At 41.8% G+C, this 18067-nt stretch overlaps 1 protein-coding gene across 1 annotated transcript; it reads right to left on the bottom strand.

Annotated features, from left to right (window-relative positions):
• Positions 1 to 5630: 5630 nt before the first annotated feature.
• Positions 5631 to 16626, bottom strand: PTGER4 (prostaglandin E receptor 4; the record flags this gene model as incomplete). The annotated part of the gene is made up of 2 exons (XM_084233774.1): positions 5631 to 6215; positions 15757 to 16626. The coding sequence occupies 2 exons, from the start codon at positions 16624 to 16626 to the stop codon at positions 5631 to 5633; spliced, it is 1455 nt and encodes a 484-aa protein (XP_084089900.1).
• Between the last annotated feature and the right edge of the window lie 1441 nt (positions 16627 to 18067).

Raw genomic sequence — 18067 nt, 5'->3', positions numbered from 1 at the left:
ATCTTTGTGAATACAGTTTTCTTTCTTCTCCACACTTTGCAGTTTTCCCCCCTCTTTTGCCTTAGTGAACTGTCTAGAATCTCTGCACAATGTTAATTAGAAGCTGTGAGAATGAACATTTTGCCTAGTTTGTAATCTCATAGCTTTTCACCATTAAGTATTATGGTAGTTGCAGGTTTTTGTACGTCTTATATTAAACTGAAGAAGTTCTTTCTAGTCTGCTTTCTACCTTTTATCATGAATGGCTGTTACATTTTGTTAAGTTTATTTCCTGTGGCATCAAATGATACGATTTTTTTCTGTAAATATGGTGAATTACATTTATTATTATTTTTTAAAGATTTATTTATACAAGAACCAGGGTACAGGCTAGATGTGCGGGAGGGTGAGAGACAGAATGGGGAACAGAACAGGCAGACTGACTGAAATACACTGCTGAGGGGAGCAGCGAGCGTGACAGGAGAGGTCTGCCCTGCCATGTGTGTTGCTCCACGGCCAGCGGGGATCGAACCGGCACTGCAGAGGCTGCGGAGAGCTTCACTGTCCGCAGCCTCTGCAATGCTGCACTCAACCGCCTGCGCTACCAGGGAGGCCCTACATTTATTTTTCAAATGTTGAGTCAATTGAGTTTCTGGATAAACCCTGCTTAGGATAATCCTTTTTAGATGTTGCTTGATTCAATTTGGTAATATTGATTCAAATTTGTAATATTTTATTAAGAACTTTTATGTTTTTTTTTATGAAAAATGTCAGTTTATAGTGTTCTTGTAAAATCTTTGTTTAGTTCTTGAATCAGGGTAATGGTAACTTCATAAAAAATATTGAGAAGTATTTCTACCCACTCTTTTCTCAAAGTTACTATAATTTTGGTATTTCTTTCAATTATGTCTAATAGAATTCACGTCAGGTAACCTAACCTCCATTTTTTTCCATCAGGAAGGTTTTTAACTACATATTCTGTTTAAAAAATAGCTATAGTGTAGATCTTATTATGTCACATTGATACTATGGTTAGATTAAATCTAGACTTGCATTGCTTATGTTAAAGGAATGAAGTCTTATGTCTTTTAGAATTTTTCATATTTCATATTCTATTTATTGCACTTAATGTTATTTATATTTCTCTGTATCTACAATTCCTGTAAATCGACAGATCTATCTGAGGCTTAGTCAGATTTGTTCAATGATTTTGGCAAGAATACGACATGGGTGGCCTTGAGTAATTAGACCAGAATGTAAATGTATTTTGACTGGCTTGCTCTCTTTTTCCACTAATATAATTATTTCATTGAAGGCTACAAAATGGTGATACTTGTTTGTCTTTTGGTGTCAGAAAACTTACTTGAGAAAAAAAGCTTTCCTTCATCAACTACTTTCTTTCCTTAGAAAACTATGGAGAAAAGTTCATTTATGAAGCTGAAGCTTTGTCCTGCTGTTTATTTAACACGTTTCCAAAAAAAAGGTTAGCTTCCTCCAAAGGTGACCATGTGGTATTTTGTTTTTATATCATAATGAAGCTGTACATCAAGACAAACTGATGTTTTAATTCCAGCAATTACCCACATTCAGGATGTATACATTCTGTATTTCAGTACTAACTGCTGCAATGTTTTCAAAGCAGTTGTATCAATTTTATATCCCATTAACAGTGTAAACTAGTATTTTTAGACTATTAAATTTTTGTAAGTATGATTTGTATATAAGGGTGTAAATCACTGATTACACGTACTCATTTTAGAAATTTATGACATGAGTTCTTATTCTTGATGAATGATTTTTAGCTTTTTAACATTCTCCCAATATATTTACTCCATTTCCAATAAAGGTGGTGATAATTTTGACTTCTATTTTCATTATTTAGTGTGGTTATGTAATTATTACACATAGTTGATCTCACCTATATTTTCATTTTTCCTTCCTTGTACATTTTTTTTTTCATGGAGTTGGTCACTGCCTGTTCTTTGTATTATTAATTTCCCCCTTAAAAACCATTAAAACAGGGCCTCCCCAGTGGTGCAGCGGTTGAGCGCTGGCTTGCAAAGCTGCCCGCAGCCTCTGCAGCGCCAGTTTGATCCCCGGTGAGGGTCCCACTTGGCGCACAGACCTCTCCTGCCGCCCGCTGCTCCCCTCAGCAGTGTACTTCGTCAGTCTGCCTGTTCTGTTCCCCGCTCTGGCTCTGGTGAATTCTCTCACCCTCCTGCGCCTCTGACTATACCCAGTGCTTGTATAAAATAAAATAAATAAATCTTAAAAAAAAAAAACATTAAAACAAATGAAATACTGACTCATGTTACATGGGTGAACCTTGAAACATAATGCTGTGTGAAAAAAGTCAAACATAAAGGCCACATATTATATGGTTCTATTTATGTGAAATGTCCAGAATAGGCAAATACACAGACATGCAGTGGTCACCAGGAACTGGGGGAGATGTACCTAGGGAGTGACTGCAAAGGGGAACATGATTTCTTTTTAGGGCAATGAATATGTTCCGGAATAGACAGCAATAATGGTTACACTTTGTGGGCATACTAAAATACAGGTTGTACACCTTAAATTTTGCAATATGTGAGTTCAATTTCAATTAAAAAACAATAAGCCAGAATCAGTGTGTTCTGAATGTTGAACCAAAGTAATGGATGAAAGAGATTATGCTTTGAGTGTTAGTAATGCCAATTTTCAAATAAGCCTTTTGTTTTTTCCCATGAACGTGGATGGTGAACATATGTGTGTGTTGTCTCATTATTCATACATGTGGGAGAAAAACAAAAGCCACTTCCTCAACTGAAATATTCTCTGCAAACATTGCCTCCCAGCTGTTGTTAGTGGGGTGAATCAGTACATTGGAGAAGTTCAAGCCTGTGCTCCTTTTCTGAGTCAACTCTTTCTCAACTGAAAATCCATATGATTGGGTCTGTGAACGACTGTCCTGTTTTTCTGATATTATCCAAAAATAGCTTTAAAACTTGCAAATTGGGGCCTCCGTGGTGGTGCAAGGGGTTAAGTGTCAGCACTATGAAGCTTTCCACAACCACTGAAGCAAGAGTTGGATCCCCAGAGCCTCCCTGGTGGCCCAAGGGGTTAAGCACTGCACTATGGGGGTGATCTGCAGCCTCTGCAGCATGAGTTTGATCTCCGGAGAGAAACCCACATGGTGCAGCAGACCTCTCCTGTCTCGCCTGCTGCTCCCCTCAGCAGTGTGTTTCAGTCAGTCTGCCTGTTCTGTTCCCTGCTCTGTCTCTGGTGGATCCTCTCAGCCCCTGCATCTCTGGCCTGTACCCCGGCTCTTATGCATAAATAAATAAATCTTTTTTTTAAAAAAAAGAGTTGGTTCCCCAGCCAGGAAGGTGACCCTCATGGCGCCCCCAGATCCCTCCTGACTCGTCCACTGCTCCCCTCTGCGGTGTATTTCAGATCTGGCTGTTCTGCTCCTCACTCTGTCTCTGGTGAATCCTCTCACTCAAGCCCCCATCTCTGGCTTAGATCCCAGTTCTTGTATGCATAAATAAATCTTTAACAAAATAAACAAAACTTGTAAATTGCACACCATTCCTGAAGAATATTGCTACTTGAAATGTGTCCTCACACTGGCAGTGTCAGTATCACATAGCTTTCTGGAAAGGTACCTCAGACCTATTGAATCAGAAACTGTGTTTGCACAGGTCTTCAAATGACTCCGAGGCGTGAAATTTGAGCAGAAACAAAATGAGGAGAAATTAAAGTAGGAAGGACCACAGGAGTACACTAATTTCTTGTAATCAATATTTGGGTTCTTCACATGTAGCAAGCCAAGCATAATACTGTCTTCCCCACCTTGTATACAAACTGGTGATTTTGAATACACCTCACACCCTGATCTTGGTTTCTAAATACCATTCTCTACTATGTGGTCCTGACGCTTTGTGCTAGTGCCACTTTCCTCAAAATTAAATATTAGTTAAAAAAAAAAAAGTGTTCTGGGCCTCTCCCGGAGGCGCAGCCCGTTGAGTGCAGCTCTATGAAGCTGTCGGCAGCCTCTGCAGCGGGGTTTGATTCCCGACCACCCAGGGAGATTCCCACATGGCACGGCAGACCTCTCCTGTCGCACCCACTGCTCCCCTCAGCAGTGTATTTCGGTCGTCTGCCTGTTCTGTTCCCCACTCTGTCTCTGGTGAATCCTCTCACCCTCCCGTGCCTCTGGCCTGTACCCTGGTTCTTGTATAAAAATAAATAAATCTTTAAAAAAAAAAAGTGTTCAGCAGTAACTAAAGATCACCTGCACAAATAAAAATAAAAATCACACCAGTTTTCCAAAACTGAGGATATGGAACTCAGATTGTTATTTATTTTTTAAAATCTCCAAAAAAATTTCAGTTGGTACAACTGCTTCTTGAAACCATATCACTATCAGGCTCAGAATTTAATTACAACCAAACAATTCACAAAACACTTTGAGCAACAAAACATGCTTAAGTATTTCTTTGAGAAATTTCCTTCAGATACATGCATGGCATCACTGGGTGTTACACAAGACTTAGAAAAGAATGCTTACGTGCCCACGTTCTGACCTCTTATGTTCTGTGTTCAATGCCTAGGACATTTGAAAGGCCAATTAACCAGTTCTTCCACAGTTCATCTTCCAAGGGTCTTGAAGTTACATCTGCCTTCTTAAATTTTAGATGATAGTCTACATTTTTCCTTAGGAAATCAAAATTATGCACACTTTCAGGGGGAAAATAAACTACTGAGAGACTTTTTCATTTTTTACACTTCAATTATGGGTTATTTACTAAATTTTTTTAAAAATTTATGTTACATTTTTAAAAAGTAGAAAATATTTACCAGTATGTTAGGTTCTTCTAAAATCACAGTTTTCTGGATAAATGTAGCATTACCAAAAATGTTTCTCTATGCATTACGTATAGTCTGGAAAGTTTTGTAGTATTTTGGACTCTAATTTTCATGTCTCAAATGGTATTTTTCTTTGTTCTTTTAATAGTACTAAACATTCTCTTTTAAAAATGTTTCTTTTTGTTTTTATTGATAGAGTTGTCTTACTGTGAGTTTTCAATACCTTGACCTGAACCCGTTAATGAAAAAAAAATCTGACAAGTGTAACTTCTGCTGGTTATACAGGGGGGACGGGGGTTACCATACTTTTATTATACTTTGTATTAACAATCAACCTTCTCACAGAGAAGAAAAACTTTAAATATTTAAATCATATTTACAACAATAAAATTCACATTTCATGCTTTAGTGAGACACTTAAACCTTCCACAGGTTGTCCTTGTTTAATGGAGTCCAGCCCTCTGTACCTGGCCTGCTGTGTGCCAGCTAGAAAGCTCTTGCTGTTATGAAAATAACAAAATCAACCCCATCTCTTATCAAGTAGAACAACTGAGAGCAGATCGTCCCAGCCCCCAGGCCAAGTTGTGAAACCCCCTTCACAGTGAGGTGACAACCAACTTGCTTCAGCCCTCAGGCCCCATGTGAATCAAATGGATTGTTTGCAAAGTGCTCAAAGGTCAAGATGTTCTATAGGTGAGAGATGGGTCGAAAATAGCCCTTCTGAGCACAGCCAAGCACTTTATGTGTCTGTTGCACGGGATTTTGTCAGCTTCGGAAACAGTGCTCTCTTTCCACCGCTACTATATACATTTTTCTGATAAGTTCAGAGTTTCATTGGGAAACGTGACTTGCAGGGTGCTCCCCTTTGGGGCAGGTCCAGCCCTGCTACTCCCACCAGCCTCATCCACCAGCAGGACACTCTCCGAGTCCTGCCCCTGAGAGGAGTCTGAGGTCTCTGAAATTCGCAAAGTCCTCAGCGAGGTGGTGTCTGAGCAGGCCAGGCCCACGCCTGGCACACCTGGGAGCAGATTCCTGCCTCCAAGGCCGTTTTCGCTGAGCTCAGGCAGGTAGAGGAGGGTCTGGGAAGTGCTGCTGATCTCCTTCAGCTCCCGGGAGAGGAAGGAGCGTGAGTGGCCTGTCATAGGGGAAGATGTCCGCCTACTTTCTGAGCAGTGTGGTCCTGAATGGTCCCTGTGGGACCCGCCAATGCGACAGAAGAGGCATTTGATCTTCTTTATGGCCTTACTGAGCACAGTCTTCCTCAGCAGGATATATATCCAGGGGTCCAGGATGGGGTTCACAGAAGCAATTCGAATGGCCCGCAAATCTTCTTTTTTGCTGACATCTTCCGAACGTTGATATAATTGGTTGACGAACACTCGCACCTGCATAGATGAAAGACCAAATTTAATTTTTATTGTTCATGAGCCAGGAAAACATTTACATGCAATGTTTAACTTAGCAACATATAGTACCTACCCTCTTTTCTTGTAATAAAGGCCAATAAAATAGCATTATATACAATAAGCCTTAATGAAACCACTCATTTTGCAATTACATTTATATTTTGTAGAGTATAACTAATATTGTTGTTGCTGTCTTATGAACCATCCTAAGATCTAAGATAGTACACAGAAATGAAAGGTGTATAAAGGTAACATATGCCTAAAGTTCCCATGAGAAACATCTTATTAACTTTATTTCTGTGAGAGCTTTTATGTTTTTGCAATTCCAGTGATGTCTCTTTTTTCCAGTAGCAATTGACTTCCCTTATTCCACTTTATACATTTAAATGAAATTTATTTGGTGAGTCAACTAATCATCTTACGAACTAACCACAGAAAAGCCCAGCAATTCCTTTATTTTGGAGTTAGAAGAGCAAACTGGAAACTGAAACCAGCATCTGAATCTCTTATCATCCAGAATAGCTGAAGGATACCTTTTATTTTTCTCTCTGAGTCTGTTCCCCGGTTATTGTAATCACCTATTGTTATCAACTCTTCCTTGAAAAACCTTTCTTGGTTAGTCCTGTCCCTTGAGCTAACTGCATTTCTCACCTGGATTATTCACCCGAACTAGTTTTCCCACCTCAATTCCTTTCTTCTCCTCTCCACTCCTGCTCTAATTGCCTCCACAAGATTTCTAACATGCAGATCTATTATGCTACTCAGCTGTTAAACCTTCGAAGGCCGGAGGCCGCTGCTGCTTGTGAAAGAGAGTTTTGCTCAACACCTGCCACTCATGAATCTATCTGGGAACTCTACTCAGAACAATCCCTCCCCTGTGCATGAATACCATTGGAGCTAGTACAAGAGCCAAGAAAAGCACTGTGGATGGACCAGGAGGGCTGACAACTCATTCTGGAGGAAGTTTGCACTATTTAAGGTAAGAAGCATGTCTCAAGTCCATCACAGGCTGGGGAAGGGGATTGGGTGAGCACAAATGAAGTGAATAGGAGGTGGCCCTAACAATATGTTTGCTATTTTGGAATCTTACTTTTGGTGGTTAAAAAATTTGCTCTTACTATAATCACTTATTTACTCATGTTCTTTCACACATTTAGTCATTTAACAGTGGGCACTTATTTCATCTGAGGCATTGTGATAGGTCCAGGGTACAAAAAGTTGCATTGAACATCACAAATTTCTTGAAGGCAGAGAGTAACCTGTAGTGCAGAAGAGAGATCAACTACTACTGCACAGTGATTTAAGGAAATGGGATAGGTGCATATAGGGAGGAGGATGTCAGGAGAAACTACGTGGCACCTGGTTCCAGGCAAGAGGAAACTCGCACCCAGTTTGATGAATGAATGGGAATTTAGAAAAAAGGACATAGCATTTCAAATAGAGGTAATTCCACGTGCAAAGTCATGGAAGAAGGAAATGATATGCCAACTTCTGGAAACTTCAAATGAAGTATGTGTTAAATACACCTGTTAAATATACACTTTCAAATTTACTCTTAAAGTATTTTGCCTGAGTTGACATCTAATTCCACTATTTTTTATATAAATAAAAAATCTGTAATTGATATAAAACAGTGGTTTTAAGAGCATTGCCATTTTTCTTTAGTAATTAGTTAATTATTGCTTGCCTTTTGTAATTATTTTAGGTTAAGGAGAAGTAAGAGGTGACTCTCAGGGCTAAATTAGATGCATGTGAACCAAAAAGAGGAGAACAATAGCTCACAAAAGCATAGCTGGAACCATTTAGCGAGGGGAAAATATCTGTAATTTAACTCTGCTATGACATCACTATCATAATACACAGTATAATAATTAATGGTATATGAATCACTTTGAGAGAATAGAGACATTTTAGAAAGATTTATAACAATTTGGATCAAAGAAAGTTAAAATGTTTATGAACAATTGTATGGCAACACATTTGATAATCTAGAAGAAATGGACCAATTCTAAGAAACATACATTGCAAGACAGAATCAGGAAGAAAGAGAAGAGCAGAACACATCTATCTGCAGCAAGGGACATAAAACAGTCATCAAAAGCCTCCTCCAAAACAAAAGCCAAGGAGTAGATTGCTTCCCTAGTGAATTAATTCAAACTTTCAAATAATACCTAGCCTTCTCAGACTCTTCCAAACAACTGAAGAGGGAAAATTTTCAAATATATTTGATAAAGCCAACATAACCCTGATTCCAAAACCAGACAGACACCCCCCCCCACAAAGAAAACTATAGACAAATATCTCTGATGAACATAAATGTAAGAAATACTCAACAAAATACAGACAGACCAAATTCAACAACATATTAAGAGAATCATACACCATAATGAAGTATGAATTATTCCAGGGATGCAAGGATGGTTCAACATATGCAAATCAATAGCTATGATTTATGATATCAACAATAGGAAGAACAAAAATTATGATTGGCTCAATAGATGCAAAAAAGGAATCACACAAGATTCAAAATCATTTTGTGATTTTGTGATGAAAGTGACATAAGTGATCAACAAAACAAGTATACAAGGATTACAGTTAACATAAAGGTTTTATATGACAAACACACTCAGTGGTGGAAAAAAGAAAACTTTTCTTCAAAAGTCAGGATGTCTAGTACTAAGATAAGACAGGATGTCTAGTACTATTCAAATGGTGTAGGAAGTCCTAGCAAGAGCAACTAGACAAGAAAAGGAGGTGAAAGGTATCCAAATTGTAAAGGAAGAAGTAAAACTCTTGCTATTTGCAAATGATACCATAATATACATAGAAAAACCCCAATGACAACAGAAATAAATTTCATTATTTTGCATAAACCTAACTCATATGAAACCCATTCTTAGGTGATGTTAGGTCCATGACAAGTAACTATATTTTTGTTACGTCCTTAAATGGAATAATCCTTTCAAGAAATTGCTGCTATTCATTTGCTGTTATTTGCTGTTATTCATTTTGTTTGTTTGTTTTTTGGTTGCAAAATCTGACCTAAACTTATTTTGGCAGCAAAACCTTGACTAACTGGACTATAGGGCTGTGTATATCTCTATTCCACTTAGTGTGCATATTCCTGTTTTACTGCAGAGATACTGTCTCAGTTCAGATGAGGATATCACATGTTATAGATTATATTTCTAAACTACTTTTCAAAAATCCAAGAAATTCTGAATTTTTAAACACCGTGGCTTTGTTTTTGGATAAGGGATTACAATCAGTCCTGTGAAACTCATAATAAAATGCTAAAATGGCTGCAACTAAGATGAAATGAATACCCTCATCTCTGGAAGACAAGTAAATAAAACCGGAACTAGAATAAACAGTAATAGATGGTGACTCTTCTTAAAATACTTTTAGAAACTATGTTCGTATAAATGATACTATTAAGATAATGATTTACTTTACTGTCTTTATCAAAACAGGGAAAACAAGACATCTTGGTTTCTTCCAACTATAGCCTTTACTAAGGCTTTCAGCTGTATACAAAGCCTCAGAGCTGCCCTGAGGGCTATAGGCCTTTTCTTAGGTGAAGTTAGGGAGACCTGAGGGGTTTGAAGAATTTAATAAGGCTCCTCCCCATGGCTTGATTACTGACCCTATGACCTCCATGTTGCTTTTTCTGGTCTACCACGCTGGCAGGTTGCTTAAGAATTTCTTGACAATTTAAGAATAACTTGATAATTCACTTATTGGTAAAAAAGCATGAAGTCTATATTTGGTCACATCACATCCTTTGTTGCCAAAGGTAAAGGAAATGGTGGATCTAAACTTGTCAATAACAGGCCCTGGGTGTAGTCTAGTAAAAAACCTACAACACAGTTTGCGAGTACTTGAGAGTTTTAGCCTCTAGGTGGCAGTGTTGCTCCACGTGGAAGTTTTGGGTCCCACAGAAAAGGTACATTTGCATAGGCACGTTAAGAGCCCCTGTCAGAATAGAATCTTGGTTAAGTCTGAACTCTGCATTTCAGATATTTTTAAGCAATGAAACGTTTTGTTGCTGACTGTTTCTTTCATCACTACCTCAAAAGAAGTGTGGCTTTTACTGAAAGAAGGAAAGTTTTTGAACAGCTAAAATGGATATAAATGGAAAGAAATTTTTAGCTATTGAGAGGAATGTATAAGGAGTTAATAGTTTATATTTTAATTTCTGTGATCTTTAGAAAATACAGTGATGTCAAACAATAATGGGCAAAGATAGAATCAGTTCTTTGCCTCTCTTCATCAATAGCCACAATGAATTTTGACGACTTGAGAAGTGAAAGAAAACCCTATTTTAGAGTTCCATGCAAGGACAAAGATCACGATTAATACAAGCCACTGAACCAGATCACTTAATATGATTTCAGTCAAAGGAGCTCACAGGGTAACACAAAAAATGAGCATGAGAATACTCCAAATTCAGATAAAAACCTTCTTAAAGCTAGTCAAATTATTTGAAAAGAATGTAAATACATGTTCCTCAATGGAGATTTACTTCCAGTAGAGAGAAAGGGAAAATGAATAAAACCTTCACGCACTTCATCATGTTTGGGGAAAAAAAAAAAACAGCATTCTCCACTTTGCTTGAACCATTCCTTGATTTGCTCTCCTCTAAGGGGGAAAACCCAGCCGTAGGTGGGAATCACCAGTGTAGACCTTCAGTGTCATGTGGGAGGTGAAAGAAATTTTCTGGAATTCTTGTGGAACAGGCCCTGTACGTTACACCAATAAACATGTTCAGGCAATTTTCAGCCTTGGAAGAGCAGGAGGCTGATAAAAAAAAAACCTCTCAGTTAGGAGGAAAAACACCTTGAAAGAATTTACCCAACACAAGCAACACATGTACTCTACAATTTTAAAGCTATTTTTCAGTAGCTGCAACTTGTGCGTGTGATTTATCATTATACTAGCAGACATTATAATATTCTTAACTTCTAGAGAATGACTAGAGATTAGATTTCAGGAACATTGGAACATAATCTGAAGAAAATGTGATCAATTTAAAGGGAGTTTGAGCACAGGACGGTTCTGAGGGAGGCTGTGTTGGAGAGGTAAACACCACACTTTGGAATCAGACAAACCTTTTTTTTGAATTCTGGCTCTACTCTTTATAATTCAGGTGCGAATGAAGACAGTGCTTAGTACAATGCATGGTAGCTAACATATATGCCGGCTGTTCCTGCTTTTTGGTAGCCCAAATGTGGAATATACCAATAACCAACTGCGGAATATATCAATAATTTGCAAAAATGCCACTGAAGGGGAGCTTGGGGATATGTAATTCCTGTTTAAGAATAACCTGTTGACAGGGAATGTCTAATCGAAATTTCATTAGACCTATTTAGTACTTGCTTTCCAATTAGCAACAAGGTCCTATAACTGGATTTGAGCAAGTCCCATGAACTTGTTCTGCTCAGTGATCTGTCTGGTAGAGTCTGAATGGACTAAGCTATTGCAAGAACTTCTTACCTCCTCTTTTTATCTTTATATGAAAAACTCTTAACTTTAAAGATTAAACAAAAATTAAAGGGTACTGGAAGGAGTCGGTGTAACAAAACCCAGTTCTCTTCTGCCCTGTGGGTTATAACTGGCCATTTGATGCAGACAAATGACTTAATCTCTAAAGCTCCATCTCTACTTCAGAAATTTAATAGAAGAGAGGACAAGAACACTTCATCTCTAGGGAAAAGAAACCCTATTATTTGTTGTTCAGTAAAACCAAGCTTCAGGTCAGCAGAGCACAGTGCAAAGAGCATTAGACAGGACTCCCCACAGCAAGCTGGAGGCACCAGCCTCTGGGATTGCAGCCCTACTATCTTCCTAGAGCTTTTTTCAAGATTCATGATATGTGGATGAGGAAATATCTTCCTTTTATTCCTGCTACTCTGCAGTGCTCAAGGTGCTGCAATTACTAGATCTGAAATTCCATGTTAAGATTGAAAAGCTGCTTCTAAGAATGGTTATTTTTTAACTTTGCCAAATTAATTTCAAAAAGAATCAACTCCTTCAGATTCTGCTGTAATAGACCCCACATTTATATTCTTACTCCTGTATCTAGAGATGAGATTTTTGCTCATCTAAAATCCTACCAGGTGTTTTATATTCCATTCCAAGTTTGTCTGCAGGAAACAACAGTGTATCTTACTTAGTTTTCCTCTGTCCTAATAAACCTGTGCTCATCAAATGCTGGTGCAGGCTTTACAAAAGCTACTAGCTGATAGTAAGTAACTAAAGAAACATGCACAGGACATTATTTTTCTGAAGCCCTAAGATTTACCTGAAGCCCTAAGAATTACCGGCCAAGTCAGAAGATTAAATAAATTGGCCATCCCTCCCCCCCAACAGAGATAAATACTTGCTACTTCCCAGTAAGGAAGAAAATGAAAGAAACAAGTAAGCAATAAATATCACCCTCCAAGGGAGTAATGTCTTTCCAAATCCTACAGTGTAACTCTTTAACTCTGAGGCAAGAGATTATAATTGTTATCTTAATATTAGTAACTGCAAAATTAGGTACCCAAAGTTGATCTAGCCACAGTATTCACTTAACACTAGCACCTTCTGAGGCTGTCTTGTCTGCCTATTCCTGGGCTTCCCTCCCTTTTATTTACCTTAACCTTAGACTCATTTCTCCAACTTTTCTGTATTTGAAAAACCAGTGACAGGTTATAAATAGAATAGACCATGACAAGAGCCACCTCCCCACTAAGTCTTGTCATATGATGTCCTCGCAGACTGTACTTACACCTTCTCTGTTGGCTGATTATGACTCACTTGAGAAAATTGTGCATGCTCAGCACAGGTCCTCAAAAACACTCATTTCCCAAACTTTTTCAAATTTTGACCAAGATTAGCTTTATTTATGAAATCTATATATATTTTGGAGAGAAAATTAAAAATTGACTTTTTCTACAAAACTCAATATCAGCTCCCATCCAGAAGTCACTTGGATATTTTCTTCTCTAGTGTCCAAAAGACAAAAATTGGTGGCATTTCAGTGACTATTTATTTTCCTTATATATTTTGTCACGCTTTCTGAAATTCCAAGTAAACGAAATTTGCTCTAATAGCCTTTCCAAAGCATTTAAAGTGATTTGAAGTGTTTTACGTGCAATAGGATCAGCAGCCAACTTGATATGATAAAATTGATACTTTACCAGTCCCCTTGGACCTGAAGAAGGGTTCAAAAGCTTTAAATGTTAGAGTTCAGAAACTTTCAATTTAAATTGCAATATGAATGTGAGAAAATAAGAACCTAGTGAAAGTAAGCCAAGGAAGATTATCGTGGATATTTCCCTATTTATTTCCATAATTGCTAGTGTGGGTGGGCTGCTTCTCATCCATTTACTATTAAACTCATTCTGAAACTAGATTTAGCAGCCATAACTAAAAGTTAAACATGGAAGCCAGTACTGTTGGTGAGCTTCCTTATTATTTACAATGGTTTGTGAGTGCTTGACAGGGTGATTGCTTCTTAGTTGAGCCAGTTTCAATTTTCAGGGTGAAATTACTTATGATCTACTAACCATTACTGTCTCTGTACGGAGTGACTAGAATTTGCCAGTTAAAGTGTGGTCAGTTAAACCACAAATACAGCTCGCTGAATTTCCTGCCTCTAGTTTCTTAAATAACTTCAAAAGTTTTGTGACAAGTGGTCTGCACAGAAGAACAGATGTACTTCTTGGATCCTGAGGATGAGTTTGCCATTTTGTGCTTCTCTACATGCCAAAAGTGAGCAGTTCATCTGTGATTGCAGCCACTAGCAGCTTCACACAATTACCTCCAACCACATACCTTCTCAAAGTATGTCATGTTGCTAACCTTCTAGTTCTAAGTTCTTGATTTCTTAAAGTGGAAGTTCTGTAAATAGCCACCACTCACTTTGTCATTTACTGTTTTGGCAAAATAAGGCAGCAGAAGTGAGCCTCTGCAGAAGCAGCTGTTTCTCCAAAATCTTACTGTATTCTGAGTTGCCAGTACAGACAGTAAAATTCATGTAGCTCACGTGCAACTTAACCCTATAAATTATATTGCATCTTAGAAGAGTTTAGGGCACTTCTGACCAATTATATTTACTTCTGTTTATATAAATTGCCAAGAAGCTACTATACACTGGCTCTCAGCCACCTCTAAGTTCCTTCCATTTGCAGTCACTTTTATCAGAAACATAATATTTTATATTAAAGATAAATTATATTTATATTAAAGATCCCTAGACAGTATTAGTAAGAGAAAGGAAGAACTTTTTTTTTCTTTTGTCCCAATTAGAAAAAGAAAGAGAAGTAAGTCATCTCTTTTCGAGTTGGTAGTTTAGAATTTCCAGGGATGCAGTGTTTTGGGAGATAGAAAAACTCAGAACTAGTTACTTTCAAGAGAACTGTAGATAGTGTTACATTCATCTGGTTCCTGGTACATTCCATTTTAATGACAGGCAAAGTAGAGAACTCAGTAGGTTTTTAAACTTTCTGCTTACAAAACTTTAAAACTTTTCTGCTTGTAACATTTAAAACATCCCAAAGCAATTTCAAAATTCTACTAACTGCAATTTCAAAAAAGTCTACTAAATGCCATACACACTGTAACCAAGGCCAACTGAGAAGTGTTCTCGGAGCAATGAATATTACATGAGCAGGGTTTGGAGTCAGCTGGGGCTGAGCATCATCACAAGCTGCAGGGTTCTGCCTTGGCCTTAAATAAGATGACGTCTCTTAAGCTCATTTTCTCTGCAATGACACAGAATCTCTCACAGGCTTTAGGGATTCAAATTCAATATCTGGTGTACATGCCTGCCTGCCCTTAATGTGCTCCCCAGAAACCTTGCTTTCCTGACCCCTTGGGAGGATGAGGACACCCTAGTGTGTCATGTCTGGTGTAGGAGTTCTGACCCACCTAGCTCCTAGAGGTTCTCCCAGGGCAAAGCAGAGTAAGGATCAGTGCTTCTAGCCTGACAGTGTAGTTCTGCTGGGCTATTATAAGCAAGTGACAACCTGTATGAAGTGAGGCTGGTAGACTAGACCATAAAGCATGCAATATTGGTATCTCCTGTTGCTCTAAAATTCTACAAAATCTTCCCAAGAAAACCCTACATTAATCAAAACACTAACACTCCTACCCTGTCCTCAGGAACAGCGTCTGCCAGAAGATCAGGTTTCATATTGTGCTGCACCCGGCTGTCTCACCAAGTGGTTTCCCCTCCACCTTTGCCCTACAAGAGCCCCGGGGGTTCCCAGAAGGCTCGTGGCCAATGTCTGGCAGCAAGGGGTTGGGGCTGTCCCAGCAAAGAAAGGAAACCTGATTTTCGGGGAAAGAAACTCGGGGGCGTTGGAGAAAAAAAAAACACCTGCTGGATCTCTTAGGAGAGGGGGCCACTCTGAGAAGCCGTGTGTGGGGTTTCAGCCTCGACCTGGAGGATTGGAGTTCACGTCCAGGAAAGAGAGAGAAAGGAGGCAGGGAGAAGCGCGTGCGGGCGCAGAGCCTGCGGGGCACTCACCACCAGCGGGGTGGAGCAGATGAGCATCACCAGGGAGGTGGCGATGAGTAAAATGACCATCTGGATTTCAGCTCCTGCGATGGGGCGGAAGCTCCTGCGGCGGCGAAAGTCGCTGAGGCGCTGCAGCGCGGGGGAGGTGTTGGCCGGGACGCCCCGGCAAGCCACCGAGGTCACGGCCAGCGCGTGGTGCTGCTCGGTGCCCAGCGAGGTGCGGCGCATGAACTGGCGGTGCATGCGGAGCAGCGCGCAGCACACCAGCACGTTGCAGACCACTGTGGCGAGGATGAGGAAGGAGCTGAAGCCCGCGTACATGTAGGAGAAGGCGGCTTGTGTTGTCACATTGGAGGTCCAATCGATGAAGCACCAGGTATCCGGGTACTGCAGCCGCGAGCTGCCCAGGCCCATGTTGGGCAGCGCGCAGAAGAGCACGTTGGATGCATAGACCGCGAAGAGGGTGAGGCCAGCGAGCCTCTTGTCCACGTAGTGGCTGTAGAAGTAGGCGTGGTTGATGGCCAGGTAGCGCTCGATACTCATGGCACAGATGATGCTGAGGCCCGACAGGCCGAAGAACAGCAGGATGAAGGTGCTGTATTCGCATAGCGCGCGGTCCCCCGGCCAACTGCCCTTCACGTAGGTGGCGATGGTCACCGGGCTCACCAGCAACGTGCCCAGCAGGTCGGTGACGGCCAGCCCGCACACCAAGGTGTAGAAGGTTGTTTCCTTCTTCTCCTTGCGCGACTTGCACAGCACTACGATGGCCACCAGGTTGCCCACCACCCCGACGATGAACATCACAGCCGGGATGGTCACTTGCTTGTATGGCCCTTCGGAGTTCGAGGAGCCGGACTCATTGGCCCCGGGAGTGGACATGGCTGGGGCGGCTGCAGGCTGCGTTGCCATGCAAGAGGCTAGGTCTGGGGATGGCAGAGGAGAGAAAGGCAGGGTGAGCAGGTATTACCACTTGCGAGGTGTCAGACCCGCGCACCCCATAAACAAATGCTGATGAGACCCGGGGAAGAACTCTACCCCACGCTGAGGATTGTAGCCGCTGGCCAACTCGTGCCACCGAAATCTGCAGGCGGTGGGGATGTCCTGGCAGAAGCAGGACGTCAACATCGATTGAAATTGAAAGTTTTAAGTGGATAGTGCCGTTCTCTGTCCCCACCCCCCCGCCCCCAAGCCACTCACTCTATTGCCAAGAACACGAGCACTCAAGGGAAATGTGACTCGCTCTTATTCCTGACAGATTGAGTCAATAAAATTCTCACTGTCTACAGGTTATGGGAGACAGTTTGGAGAGTGCGCCCTCTTCATCGGGCCTCCCCTCCCGGAGTGCCCGCGCACCCCCGCCCCAAACTTTTTTGCCCAGCGCCCCCAAAGCCATCTCACCTGAGCTGGCCGCGGTGGTGGCAGCCCCGTAAGTCCCCGGGGCAAGCCTCCCGCCTACTCAGCGAGGAGCTTGCCAAGACTTTGCTTCCCGAAAGACGGGTCTCGACGACTGCTAATGTTCCGGAGCTGGGGGCAGCGCCGGCAGCTCTCAAACGCTTGGAACCCCAGCCGGGCAGCGGGATGGGTGAGGGCACCCCGACGTGGGATTTCGTTTTCTTGCTTTGGTTCGTTCCTTGGAAGATGAGTCTCGGACTCGCGGAAGCCGCAGGTCCCGCCCGTGGGCGCACAGCGCTCAGGTGTGCGCTCTGGCGCGCAGGTGGCACGGCGGCGCCCCAGTGCCCGGCTCGGGCACCTCCTTCCCAGCCGCGGGCGGCGCGGGCGGCTATCGGAGTCGGCGGCTGCCGCTGAAGCCGCTTCTGGGGCCCTGGGGGCGGCTGGAGGTCCACTGGGCCGGAGGCGCTGACCGGGGGCCATCCATCTTCTTCCTCTGGGCTGCCGGGTTCCGAGCTCCGCTCTCGCCCTTCCAGCCTCTGTACAAACTTTTCTCCCGCAGCAAGTTTCCGCGGTGGAGGCGGGGACACCCTGCTGCGGCCCCGCCGCCCATTGGCAGAATGGGAAGAGGCGGGGCGTGTTCTGACACCCGGGACTGAGAGCAGGCGCTTTGGGGACCCCGCCGCTGTCAGTGCCAGGGAGGGGCGCCCGGCTACGCGGGTTCCCCGGGGCGCTGAGGGCGGCTCGCTGAGACTTTCCTGCCCTCGAAGGGTGGGGGTGGTAGAATCACCCCAATGAGTCTTAGGCTGCTGGTGCCGAAAGGCAGCTGTCCCCCGGGGCACTGGGAGGGCTGGGGCGCTCTCTGGCACCCTCTTAACCACGCTGAACTTGATGTCCAGGAAGTCAGAGCTGAAACCAGCATCTCCCCCTG

Source organism: Talpa europaea (genome assembly GCF_964194135.1).
Source record: "Talpa europaea genome assembly, chromosome: 5".
Classification (NCBI taxonomy): domain Eukaryota; kingdom Metazoa; phylum Chordata; class Mammalia; order Eulipotyphla; family Talpidae; genus Talpa; species Talpa europaea.
Note: the sequence above shows the minus strand (reverse complement) of the source record. Positions and strands in the feature narration are given on the sequence as shown.